This window comes from Glycine max, chromosome 4, assembly GCF_000004515.6.
Source record: "Glycine max cultivar Williams 82 chromosome 4, Glycine_max_v4.0, whole genome shotgun sequence".
NCBI lineage: Eukaryota > Viridiplantae > Streptophyta > Magnoliopsida > Fabales > Fabaceae > Glycine > Glycine max.
The window spans coordinates 17,916,262-17,930,720 of record NC_016091.4 but is presented as its reverse complement, the minus strand read 5'-3'; the positions used below and the strand labels follow the sequence as shown (position 1 = coordinate 17,930,720).

Here is a 14,459-nt window from a genome sequence, read left to right as displayed (position 1 = left end):
GGAATAATTGGAAAACATAATATGACATAGAGAGCACAAATTGGCATAACTTGGTAGTTTGGTGTGTCATCAAAACATACACCATGTAATCAGTTTAATTTACCCTTAAATTTCATTTCATACGTAAAAGACACTTAAGGAACAAGAATGTCCAAAGAAAAACTCAAATTAAATGTAGCAATATTATCTAAAATGACTGAAAGCAACATAAACATTGAGCATGTCTAATACACAAAAGACGTCTAATACACAAAAGACACTCAGTCTAAAATCAAAATTTGAGCATAATCTGTTATCACATCTCTCTAACAAGAACCCAAAAACCTCAATATGCTTATGGCATTTTCAAATCATGAATCATGGTGCAACCACAATGCGTCCAGCCACTTGGTCAAGATCCCGTCGGCCACTGGAAGTGATTTTCCTGCCACTGAAATGATGGATAAATGTTAAAAAAATTGCCAAAGAGAAGCAATGTAACAATTAACAAAGCAACTATTCATATCAGACAGAAGTTACTGCACAATATATATTCAAGTGAACAAATTAATTTTGATTTCCAGCGAGACTAACTAATCTATAGCTATGACTATACCTATAAAACTGTAGGAGGCTAACAAATTAAAGGAGAGCTTACCCCTTGGTGTCCAGTTCAATGATGTTCATGTTCTGCAACTGTTGAAGAATGTGACGAGCAATGGCACCACTGCTCTTGCAAAAATGAGGAGGGCGACTACCATTCCTCTTGCTCCCACCATAAATCCTCTGAAAGGCACCAACACCAAGTCCTCCTCTCAAGTAGATCTTTCTTGCCATGGAAGCTGAGGTAGTTCAAAATTGAATTAAGCACACAAAACACAACAACATATCATTGCAAATTTCAACAAGAAAAAATTACAAAGGGTTCCTTCGTAGATCCAATTTTTCACACATTCCAGAAAAAAAATGGACAAGTAACCAGGCAACACACAAGGAAAACACTCACACACACCCAAAGAAAAAAGAAAGAAACTCACCAGCTCTGACATAGTACCAGTCAGGATCATAAGGAGCCAACTCCTTAAATCTTGCAGTTTTCACAATATCAGTCCACTCTGGCAGCTCCATCTGTTCAGAAACAAACAAAAAGAAATGAACTCAACAAATCAATAACAGGAGTTTACATTTCGCCCATAGCTTTAAGGTAACCAATCAAAACTGACAACAGTACCACATTATTCAGAGGACTGGTCACAATTAACCTAGCCAAAGACCAAAGAACTTGTTTTCAACAAAACAAATTAGCAATCAGATGAAAGATCATTCTAGAACTAGGCCAATACAGTAGTCAAAGATGGAAACAAAGCCCCAATGACCAATAAATTCGGAATCACTACACAAACCATCATACATTCCCTATAACAAAACCAATTCATTTATCCATTTAAAATGCCTAACACAAAAAACTCATCGTGACACCTACAGTTTAGGTAAAACAATCACACCAAAGTAAATCAAGTTTCAAACTTCAACACCACCCAATTCAAAACCATCGACACAAACACATGGGCACGACAAAAACTTTAGAAACAAAAACAGTTGAAATCAGCAATATCCCAAGAACCCACTTGAGAATAAAACCGAAAACGAATCTAAAGCAGTCCACACATCATAAAAAACCAACAATAGCAAATGGGTTTCGCCTTTTATTCATGATCAAGCATGACACGATTCTTTTGTTGAAGAAAGAAGAAAAAGGTATTTGGAGAATGACCTTGCCGGATCGCTTGAGGTGAGAGGAGTACGCCTTAACGAACTCATGAGGTGAAACATCCTTCACAGTCCTTGCAGTGGCCATGGCTGCTTCTGGTTGCCGTTGATGCGCACACACAGAGAGAGAAGAAAGATAGGTTTAGGTTATGCCGCGCTCTCTATCTATCGGTGTCTCACTCACAGCACCAAAAAATAGGATTTCTGAGTCAGTTTATTAGGGTTTTTCTCGTAACTTTAGACCCGGCCCAACATACACTTGGGTCTAGACTCTTCTCAAATGAGTGTTGCTAGGTGCACCAGCTTTATTGGCTGTGCACCCAACATTTTTTGTTAATTCTAAAATTATTCTATGTCAAAAGTATGGGAGTTTGTGATTGATCCGTATGGTTTGTACAAATGAACTTGATCCATAAGTATAATTTAAACATATAAATCAAGTTAATCCGTATGATTTGTACGGATCAACATGATCTTGATCCATATAACTCATACTGATCAACATGATCCGTATGACTCATACGGATCAACGGATCAACATGATCCGTATCAACTTGAGTGAAGGACATTTTCATCGATTCACTTAAAATGCTAGGTGCACCAGCAATAATGTTGGATGCACCTAGCATCACCTTCCTCAAATAGGTTAAAGCCCATATCATATTTCCCTATTTTTTTGAATTTTTATATTCAAATTGTTATTCTCGCACCTTATATGGTTATTATCACCCTCACCTTTTTCAAAGAAATGTAAAGGGACAAAATTATCCTTCATCCCTTCCTTATGCCCCTTCCCCTTCTCCTACCCCAACTTTCAATTACAATGAAATCATGATTTCATTGTGTTGGATACACAAAAGAATCATGATTCCTTTTTGTATTTGGCACAACAAAAATGGAACTGTATTTCTGTTATAGTATAGGGATTGAAAAAGAATCAAATAGAAATAAATTTTCATTGTATAAAATATACAAAAAAACATTTTTGTTGTAGTATATTGGGTGCGAAAAAAATTGAAACGGAAATATGTTTTCATAACAACAAAAACGTATTTCTATTTTTTTTTTGCACCCCCATATACTTCAAGGGAAATATGTTTCCATTGTATATTTTATACAATAGAAACATATTTCTATTGAAAGGGCATTTTGGGAAAAAATTGATGCACATGCAAAGTGAGAATAGTTATTTGCTGGTGAGAATAACAATTCCTTTTTATATTTAGTTGTTACGTTTTAATTTTCCATTGTCAACATTTTGTTATCAAAAGGGGATAAGTAGTAAATTCTTAAAATAACAAAAATGAAAAAAAAAAAAGATTTCTAACATAAAGGTGAATAATATGTCCAATTAACCATCAATGATTAAGAAAAATACATTAAAAAACATAGTAGGAAATTGGAAAACATAAGTGGCAACCTAATCATAGGTGAGATTTTTCCACTCCAAGTGTTTGAAGATTTTTAAATGTATGATCATCATTGCAGCTACTATAATTGGTATTTATGGAGTATACAAAACTAATTAGTTAGGAAAAAGACCACCAATTCCACCATTATGTGAAAGAAAAGACAAACTTCAATCATATATTGTGTTATAACTTCTTAAATGAATAGTGTTTAAATGACAAAAATTTAATAGTCAATGTAATGTTGAGAACAATGAAAGGGGATAATAGGAGTGGAACATGATGTTAAATAATGAAGATATATAATAGATTAAGCATGACTTGCCTATTTCAAATTTTGAAAGATTTCTTTGTAAATTGCATTTGTAGTCACATTAGAGACATGTCCTTCTTTGTCACATACAAGAATCTTTAAACCGGCTCATGAAGTAACTCTTGAAATGATAACATATAACTATTCAAGTGAAAAAATAAGTTGGAGAAGATAAATGCTAACATTTTGAAGAGATTGTCCTTGACTCTTATTTATAGTCATAACAAATGAGAAGACAACAAAAACTATTTATGTTGAAATTTGAAATGAATTTTGGAATCAGATAAATTAGCAAGTGACAGTCTTGGAATATAAAACTTATAGCCAATATTGCTTCTTGATATGACCTTTGCCTCAAGCACATAACTACCCATTTTGGTGATTATAAGGCAAGTACCATTGCATAATAATCTCGAAGATTGATCAATATTTATATGAGTACATGAACCTTTAGTTTTAAATTATGACTTGGAAGTCCTGAAGTAATTGTGTTTAGAAATTTAGGAGTTTGAATATCATGTGGCCTATCAATATTTTCATTCATTGAATAAGGAGTACCAAAGCTTAAGTATTATGTTTTTGTCTCACCGGGAATGAATGGGGAAATATAATTGTTCAAAATGTCAACAATCTTGGTAAGTGCTAAAATTGCTCTATTTTGAAAGAATGAAGAATTATTTAAATCTTTCAATAATGATGAATAAGTGCTTCCAACAATATAAGTAATAGGGCCACCTAAATTCTTTATTAGCATATCATTTGATATTTGAATGCCAACCTTTCATCATTGGTTTCTCTAATGCTTTCATCCCCAATACTCAATATCTAACATAAGAATTGAATTATTTCATTGATATCAGAACTTGAAGGTGTAGTTTAGAATCTTGTATTTTTAGTTAATATTAAAACTCGACAAAATTGTCAAAGGTAAGATGAATTGATGCTACGTGTACAATTTGTTGTCTTGTCACCTTTAGAATGATTGGAAGAATTTTCCTAAAATCACTCTCTAAGACAAAACAGTTTCTCGTCCAAAAGGAAAATTTAAACTATTAACGTCAAAGAATAAAAAAATATCCTTAAAAGTCTTGCTAACAACTTCGCCTTTCTTATCGAGAGGGGGTAAAATTTTACGTTACTTTTCAATCAAAAAGGAGTAAGTCATAACAGGTGTTACGACTTCTGAGTTAGAAGTCGTAACACTTGTTACAACTTCTTTTTTTTAACTGAAGTCGTAAAATTATTTACGACTTTAGTTAAAAAAAAAATTTTACGACTTTGAAGTCGTAAAGAATTTTTTTTTGGTTTTATGACTTTAAAGTCATAAAATCTTTTTTTAAGGTTTACAACTGTGAAGTCATAAATCTGTTTTTTTTTTAATGTTTAAGTTAATTTTTTTAAAATTTACCATTTTTTATGCTTTTTTTTTCCTTTTTTTAATAATTTTTTTTAACAAAAATTAAATGTATAATAAATAATATTAACTTGACTTATTTATTAGTATATTTTTTATGATTTTATTTAATTTATTTTAATGTTTTATTATTTAAAACATGTTATATATTTTTAATATTGTTTTATTTAAATGTTTTTGTTTAGATAATCTATTAATAAAAATACATAAAAAAATGAAAAGGAGATATTAAAAATTTGAAACACTTTAATTTAAAAATTGATTATATTTAAATAAAAATTGCATATTTGTTAAACTAATAATGAGATGATGTCCCATAACAAGTTCTTCTAGATATGTGTTTCGGTCTCTCATCTTATTGGATTGGATTTGTCTGTGTTTGTTGTCCTCTTGGTCTACGACCTCTACCTCCTCTTGTTCTAAGATGCTCACTTGTAATTGTGTGTTGTTATTGAGGAACATGATCACCACCATTGTCATCATCATCACCACCACCATCATTGTCGTCGTCGTCGTTATTGTTGTTATCATGATCATCGTCCTCCTCATCTTCATGACTCATGTCACGTATTTGAGTAGGTAATGATGGAAGATAACAAGAAGTCAATGGTGGTAGATTATATGCAGAAGGTGGAGTGTTGAAAGTGGTGGCAAACATTTGTGAGGGGCCATAAAAAACATTTGAGGTCAAAGGGACTTGAAATGAGTATTGAGGCATATATGATGAAAACCCTACTGGTTGAAAACTTTGTTGGCTTCCTTGAGATGCGTATCCAGAGAAGTCTGCTGATTGATATTGTGCTTGTGATGGATGATGTTGGGACATAAATCCAAGAACATGCACTGGAGGTACATTGGGTTCTGCATATGATTGATGTTGGTGATGACCAGGATACTACTGTGATTCAAATTTACAAAGTTAGAAATAATAATGAATAATAATATCAAGAATTTTTTAAAATTGTAAGGTAGATTTACAACCTCAGTAGATAGTGCTCATTCACGCGATATATATCGTCCAGTTCGACGTATAGACCATTGCATGTATTCTAAATTTTCACGTAAAAGACCTTGGTCCATTTCACCATGAACAATATAATCATTCCAATGATTCCATTTGGCAATCTAGTGACGATGATAGTGAGGCCAAGAAATATTTGTTTTCCCTCTCATATCTATGTCGTGGAGTTGATCTAGGTTTGGTGGGTCATCTGGGATAATTTATCGCTGTCCAAATGGTCTCATGACCATGTCTATTGGATGTCATTCCATAATTACAAAACATATGAGGGACTTTTGCCCGATCAATCATTAATACCTCAACATCATTAATCGTGGCCTTATTTCTGGTGTGTCAGAAGGAGTTCACAAGAATTGTAACACATACATTATTATTGTCACATATTTATAATCGAATAGGAAACTAGAAAAAATAGGGATAGAGGGTCACACCACCTCTCCTATCAGGATCTATTGGATCGTAAGCAGAGGGGATTGTGTTTTAAGTGTGGAGGTTCATACGGGTCGCTCCATCAGTGCCCCGTCAAACAGCTTCGGGTCGTGATGCTAAATGAGGAGATCCAAGTTGAATGCGATGACATTGAGGAGGAGAATGAGGACGATGACACATTGGAGGCTGGCGAGATAGAGGGCGCTTGTACGACATTAAGTCTCTGTTCGATGGCGACAGGAGGTGATGCTTAACCGAGAACGATGAAGTTGCGGGGTAAAATAGGTGAGATACCTTTGCTGTTTCTGGTTGACAGTGGGGCAACTCACAATTTTATTTCTCAAAAATTGGTTGAGGCTCTGGGATGGCAGTGGGACGAGACAAAACATATGAGGATTTTGATGGGAGATGGGCACCAATCTGTCACTCAAGGGGTGTGTCGTGGCCTCAAGGTGCAGTTTGACAAAGGGGAATTTATGATGGATGCGTTCCTTTTTGATTTGGAGGACATGGATATGATATTGGGCATGTCGTGGTTGTCCATGTTAAGAGAAACAACTGTGGATTGGAAGAAACAGATTATGAAGGTTAACACTGAACAGGGAGAAACAGTGTTAAAGGGGGTCCCTCGTGAAGAATCTCTATTAGTGTCAGTTTGTGGGTTGTTGGAGGAAAAGAGGAAGGGTGAATTGGATGATTTGAGTCCTGAACAGAGAAGTGTGTTGGAGGAGTTGTTGAATAAATTCAAGGAGGTTTTTGAAGAGCCTAAGGGGTTACCTCCGGTACGTTCAAAGGAACATAGGATCAACCTTAAACCAGGGCAGGAGCCTATTAATGTGAGGCCATACAGATATGCTTATCATCAGAAAAATGAGATTGAGAGACAAGTGAAGGAATTGATGGAGGCTGGTCATGTGAGGCATAGTCAGAGTGCATATTCCAGCCCTGTAATTTTAGTAAAGAAGAAAAACAACAAGTGGCGTATGTGTGTAGACTATAGAGCATTGAACAAGGCCACCATACCAGACAAATTTCCTATTCCTGTGATAGAAGAACTCTTGGATGAATTACATGGGGCACGATTCTTCTCAAAATTGGACTTACGTTCGGGATACCATCAAGTTAGGATGAGAAAGGAGGATATTCCTAAAACAGCTTTTAGGACACATGATGGCCATTACGAGTATCTTGTAATGCCTTTTGGATTAATTAATGCACCGTCTACCTTTCAAGCACTCATGAATGAAGTATTTCGAACGTTATTGAGACGGGGAATATTAGTATTTTTTGATGATATCCTTGTGTATAGTGGCAACTGGGAGGAACATTTGAAGTTGCTGGAAAATGTGTTGAATGTGTTGAGGACTCATAGTTTATTTGCCAACAGAGAGAAATGCTCATTTGGACAGGAGAAGGTAGAGTATTTGGGACATATAATTTCAAGCCAAGGGGTGGCAGTTGATCCAGCTAAGGTGAGTAGTGTGTTAGAATGGCCTGTTCCAAAGAATGTAAAAGGTGTTCGAGGATTCTTGGGACTTACGGGGTATTATCGAAAATTTATTAAGGACTATGGGAAAATAGTTAAACCCCTTACTGAGTTGACAAAGAAGGATGAATTTGGGTGGAATACCAAAGCTCAAGAAGCTTTTGAGGCGCTTAAGAGGAAAATCACAACAGCTCCAGTATTGCAATTGCCAAATTTTGATGAGGAGTTTTCCTTGGAGTGTGATGCATCCGGGACAGGAATTGGGGCTATTTTAATGCAGCGCAAGAAACCTGTGGCTTATTACAGCAAGGCGTTAAGTTCCCGTAATCTAACAAAATCTGCATATGAAAGAGAATTGATGGCAGTAGCTCTTGCAATACAGCACTGGAGGCCTTATCTCCTGGGGCGAAAATTCACAGTTTTTTCAGATCAAAAGAGCCTCAAACAATTATTGCAGCAACGCATCACGACTGGAGGGCAGCAGAATTGGGTGGCCAAGCTTCTGGGCTACAATTTTGAAATCATTTACAAGCTGGGAAAGGAGAATAATGGGGCTGATGCTTTATCTCGGAGCAGAGATGAAATAGAGTTAAATAATATGGTTTATTTTCCAGTCTGGTTGGATTGGCAACAGTTAAATGAAGAGATACATGCAGATGCGAAATTGAGGAAATTGATTGAAGAGGTGAAGGAGAATAAGGAAGAAAGAGTAAAGGCTGGATATGCTTATAAACATGGGGTGCTTTACTATAAAAACCGTTTGGTGATTCCTGAAAATTCAGATTGGATTCCTAAATTTTTGGAGGAATTCCATGCTACGCCTCAAGGTGGACACTCAGGTTTCTATCGTAGTTATAGAAAAATTGTTGCCAATCTATATTGGAGGGGAATGAAGGGGGATGTACAGCAGTATGTTCAGGCTTGCGACACATGCCAGAGGCAGAAATATGTCACCTCAGCTCCCAGTGGTCTACTACAGCCTTTACCAATTCCAGAGAGGGTTTGGGAAGATATCAGTATCGATTTTATTACTAGTTTACCGAGATCAAGAGGGTTTGAAGCAATCTTGGTGGTAGTAGACCGATTGACAAAATACTGTCATTTTGTGCCCCTTAAACACCCTTATACAGCCAAGACTCTTGCGAAAATATTTGTGAAAGAGGTGGTGCAACTTCATGGGGTTCCTAACTCCGTTGTGAGTGATTGTGACCCCTTATTTATGAGTCTGTTTTGGAAAGAATTTTTTAAAATGCAGGGGACTAAGCTTCAAATGAGCACAGCCTACCATCCCCAATCGGATGGTTAGACTGAAGTTACCAACAGGTGCCTTGAAACTTATTTACGTTGCTTTATCGCGGATCAACCTAAGACCTGGGTGATGTGGATGCCTTGGACTGAGTATTGGTTCAATACAACCTACCATGGGTCCACGAGAATGAGTCCTTTTGAAGCTGTATATGGGAGACAACCACCCAAGATTGTTCAAGTAGTACAAGGGGAAGTGAAAATGGAAGCTGTCCAGAAGGATCTCATGGAGAGGGATGAAGTTCTGAGACAGTTGAAGACCCATTTGCTTCGAGCTCAGGATAGGATGAGAGTTCAAGCTAACAAGCATCGTAGGGAGAGGAATTTCGAGGTAGGGGACTTGGTCTTTTTGAAATTGAAGCAGAATAGGCAACATTCTGTTATGAGCAGGGTCAGTCCTAAGTTGAGTGCTAAATATTATGGACCCTTTGAGGTTGTGGAGAGGATTGGGGAAGTGGCATATCGCTTGAATTTGCCACCATCTTCAAAGATTCACCCAATTTTTCATGTGTCCCTATTGAAAAAGGCAGTTGGGAAATACAAGGTTGAGGAGGTTCTTCCTACGGGGTTGGAGGATGACAGAGCAGAATTAATGATCCCTGAGTTGATCTTGGCTACAAGAAGCAACACAAAAAGAGGGGAAACCAAGAAGCAAGTGCTGGTTCAGTGGAAGGGGCAATTGGTAGAAGAAGCTACTTGGGAGGATGAGGTTACAATTAGGAGCCAATTTCCAGGATTTAGCCTTGGGGACAAGGCTCTATTTCAAGAAGGGAGTATTGATACAGACCCAAATGTTATTGGGCTGAATGAGCCCTTGATCCAAGAAGAGGATGGTAAGAAGAGGTGGGGCAGGGTGTATGTGAGGAAGAAACATAGGATGGGTGACGTGGCACACTAGGAGGGATAGGTTGGTTAGAAGAGAGAGAAGGGAATATTGTTTGTTTATAGAATCAGGGAGGGGGGATTTGATTGGACATTCTGTTATTGTTATTTTGGGAGAAGAGCCTTCACGGTTGCTTCTTAGGAGCTTAGCTCTGGGCAGTAGGAATTTCCTTTCCTTATGTATTTCATATTTCAATCAAACAAGATCAGTGTTTTCCTCATTTCTATTGCTTGTTTTTCCTTACCTGCATTTTAATATCTATCATTCTCTATGCATGATTCAATACATTTAGAATTTTATTGTGATACTAGTAAATAAGATCTCCAGGATTAGTTGTAGGTTGGGGTGTTGTGTTTCTGATCCAGTTGTTTTGTATCATATTGTCTCCTACCTTTTTAGCTTACTTTATGATTTATATTATTATGCACTTTAATAGGCTGAAAATATGATTTTTTTTTTTTAAATTTCAATTTGATTGATGAATAATTTGTAGGATACTGATGGTAAGTTTAGCTGCAAGTGTTAAGAGAGAAGAAGAGAAGGCTACTTTTTTATTTTTAAATTGAGAGAGTAATAAAATATTTATAAAAATGAATTAAGTGTTATTGCAGGGTTACAAACATGAACACTCATTTTATTCCTTTTGCTTTTGAAAAAAAAAAAAACTCGAATATGAGAATATTTACTTAGAATGAAAGTTTTACCCTCTGTTCTCATTTCTCTCAAACTATTCCATCCAAACATATCCTTGGTGTCTTTGTTATCTGGTTGTATGCTGGAGCTTTCATTTTTTTTACCTTAAATAATATTAATACCTGTTATAGAGGGCAAATTTTTGTTGACCATTCAAATATGCATAATTAATAATACTTGAACTTGCACTTGTTATGTTAATATATGTAGTTTTGCTGGATTTTATTATTCCTTGTTAAATTTTGAAATACCATTGCCTTTTTTAATGCATGCTTAGAAATTAGTATATGGTTCTGTTGTCATTGGTTCATCAAATTCTGTGACTGTTTTTGAGAAGAAGTATGGTATGGAAGCATGTGAAACAAAAAAAGGGACGGAATTGACAAAAGGGTCCATTCTAGAGTTAATTGTGGCTGCATCTATTTTAAGTTGTAAATGTGTTTCCAACAGCCACTCATTCATGTAATGTTCCCAGATGTACTTGGTTTTATGTATGAGCTTTTCTTGCAAGTCCTTGTATCATTACCTATGTTTGAACTTCCATCTGCTGTTATCTGTTTTGCAGATTTCAGAATGGTTGGAGACCACTAAACAATTCGAGTTTTATGCTTCTCGTCTCAATTTAATAGCCAAGGTCCAGGGAGTTGATGTGGCAGAGAAGTACACAAAGAATGTTCCAGACTATTTCAGAGGTGAATTACTGTACAGAACGCTTTTAGCAAACTGTGTCCGCTCTGGCAACATGGAAAAAACAGAGGAAGTTTTTGGAAAAATGATAAGTTTAGGTTTGCCGACCACTATCTATACTTTGAATCAGATGATCATTCTGTACAAAAAGTGTGACAGAAGAAAGATACCTGGTATATTATCCTTTATTAAGAAGGACAGTTTGACTCCATCTCATCTTAAGGATTCTGATAGCCACCAGAGGTGAAACTGGGGGCATAAAAGGGATGGAACAGTTGGTTGAGGATATGAAGTTTCATGGTTTGCAACCTGATACTCATTTCCTGACAGACTTGGCTTGGTACTATATTTCTAAGGGATATAAAGATAAAGCCATTGCTATACTGAAAGAAATTGGAGGAGGAAACTCACAGGAATTCATAAGGGCACACAATAAATTTTTCTCTCTCTATGCATCTCTTGGCATGGCTAATGATGTAAGTAGAATATGGAACCATTGCAAGTGAGACCCCACAATGCTGGAGTGTGAAGCTGCCATAGGAGCATGGGGAAATTGGGCAAAGTTGAGGAAGCAGAAGCAGTATTTGAAATGGCAATCCGAAAATTTAAGGGCCTCTCATCTAGGCCCTTTTCTGAACTTCTAAGAGTCTATACTCTGAATAATCAGATATCTGAAGGTAAGGAATTTATCGAGTGAATGAGACATTCTAGATGTTGGTCCGGTCCACTGGTTTGGGATGGACTAGTGAGGTTCTATGTGAAAGCTGGGGAGGTAGAAAAGGCAGCTTCAATTTTAAGTAAGGCAGCCGAATGGCAAAGTGGGGGCCCAGTGAAGCCATTTTTCAACTCTTATATGGTTGTGATGGAACAATATGCAAAGTGCTGAGATGTGCACAATACTGAGAAGTGGTTCCATAGAATGAAGCAGTGTGGATACACTGGCCATCTTAGGCCATTTCAGATCCTGATCCAGGCTTATTTAAAGGAGAAGACCCCTGCTTATGGGCTCAGAAAGAATGAAGGCTGAAAATGTTTCCCCAAATAAAGAATTTAGCATGCAGCTGTCAAAAGTTGATGCACTAAAGAGGGATCTTTTGCTAAAGAGGGGTGTGTTAGATGTGTTCACTTAATGCATCCGTAGTATGTTTTCCCACCTGAGCTTTTTATAAGAACCAAGTGAGATGCTCTTTATGCGCATGTTGTATAGTTTTGCCCCATTAAAAACTAGGTATATTAATAATTCTAACAATGTTCCAATTCTATATTCAACAAGGGAAAGATTATATTTTATTATTTACTTTTTTCGCTGAAGAAAATGGGGGTGGCTGCGGGTGTTACATGCTACTCTCCTACAGCTTACCGTTTAAACACCACAGCATTCCATTCTTATGAATTTTAACTTATTTTCCTCATCATAGACTAAAATGGTCTTATTTCTTGTTCTGCATTTTTATGTTCCGGGAAAGAAACGGGGGATGCACAAGATCTCTAATGTCAATGATGGTCAATGATGGTGACATACACCATCTTCTGAAAAGGAAAATATTTTTACTTTGTTATATACACTTGCATCCGTCTATGTTATAACTCATAAGTCATAACTGTTAGGGCTACTTCTATGCTATCCTTTTCAAAATATATGGTAGAACATGAATCATTCAACGCATTGACCAAAAGTTTCAGCATGTGTTTGGTTTTGTGTTCTGCTAATTTATTTGCCTGTAATTATCGTGAAAAACCGAAGCTATATGAAGAAGCTTCTGCACAAACGTGCTTGGCTTGCGTCTTCTATGACTTGACGCCCTACCAAACATGCTGTCAAAGGCATAGTTCTGTTCAAAACTAATTCAATCCAACAGAGTTTTAGGTTTACCAACATTATGCATGTTGAGACTCAATTTTTTTTTCTTAATAATAAAAAGGACACAACCCAAACATGCAATGCTTCTATTTCTATATGTAATAAAGTAGTTCATAGTTTCACCTGACATTTAAAAAACATGTTTGTTTTACATGTTACTCAACGCAAACACTACTCAGTGAGAATAAAAGTGGCTCTGTTCAACACAAGTTGTTTGGGATGCGTTAGGCAATTTTAGCCATTTGTTTAGCTTCAACCGTCTGCAAAACTATGATCACACTTTAAAGTTTTTGAAAAAAAAAATAAGGAATGTCTTTTTTTGCCATTTCAGGATTTGGTATCAATCTCGATTTGATAAACATATTCTACTTTTCAGAGATAAAAAAATTAGTTCAAGTTGCTCAAAAGGTGTTCATGAATCATGAACAGAAAATGGGAAAAAAGGTAATGGATTTGCAAGAATTCCACCACTTATCTAATATGAACTTTTGCTCAAAGCTTTAACAACTACGTCTAACTTATAGCCAATCCACAGTCAATAGTACAAGAAAAAATTACTGCCAGGAATGTTCTTCTTTTGCCCTTTCAGGGTTTGGGGTCAATTTCGACTCCAAACTGATTTAGACATAATCTACTTTTCAGCGACAAAAGAGTTTAAGTTAAGCTATGAACTCTGCTCTACAATACCAAAACGCTCAAAAGCTGCTCATGATCATAGATCTTCTTGGTGAAATGATTCTAAAAAGTCCGCATGTAGTAGTAACAGAAACTACTTTAACACTTAAACATGGGGTTAAAAAAGGTATTGGATTTACAATTCAAGATTCCATCACTTATCTAATATGAACTTTTGTCCAAAGCTTCAACAACTGTCTAGTTAATACTAATAGACAGGTCTACAACATTCAGCAATCACTTTGTGACTTCTACTCAAATTTAGATAAAACCAGCAAAAGAAAATCGAAATCAAAATGAAGAAGTTACAGAGCACTGATAGTCTAAACTCTAAAGTGCTTTCTTAATGGAAACTGGTACGGTTCCAAGAACCACCACACAGTACAAGAAGATTTAAGCATCTGATAGTTATTGTGCCACAATACCTGCACACACAGGTCTATCATTATATTGCATCCCCTTCTAACTTCTAAGTTCTGCTTTTACTTTTGCAAAAATAGCGATCCCTTTACACCTTAACATGGCAAGTTAATA

At 36.1% G+C, this 14,459-nt stretch overlaps 1 protein-coding gene across 1 annotated transcript; it reads right to left on the bottom strand.

Moving 5' to 3' along the window:
• Positions 1-1,936, bottom strand: LOC100499800 (40S ribosomal protein S19). The gene is made up of 4 exons (NM_001249287.3): positions 1,754-1,936; positions 1,017-1,107; positions 638-821; positions 1-430 (listed from the first exon to the last, which is right to left on the bottom strand). Exons 1-4 carry the CDS (start codon positions 1,835-1,837, stop codon positions 358-360), a joined length of 432 nt encoding a protein of 143 aa, NP_001236216.2. The 5' UTR covers positions 1,838-1,936; the 3' UTR covers positions 1-357.
• Between the last annotated feature and the right edge of the window lie 12,523 nt (positions 1,937-14,459).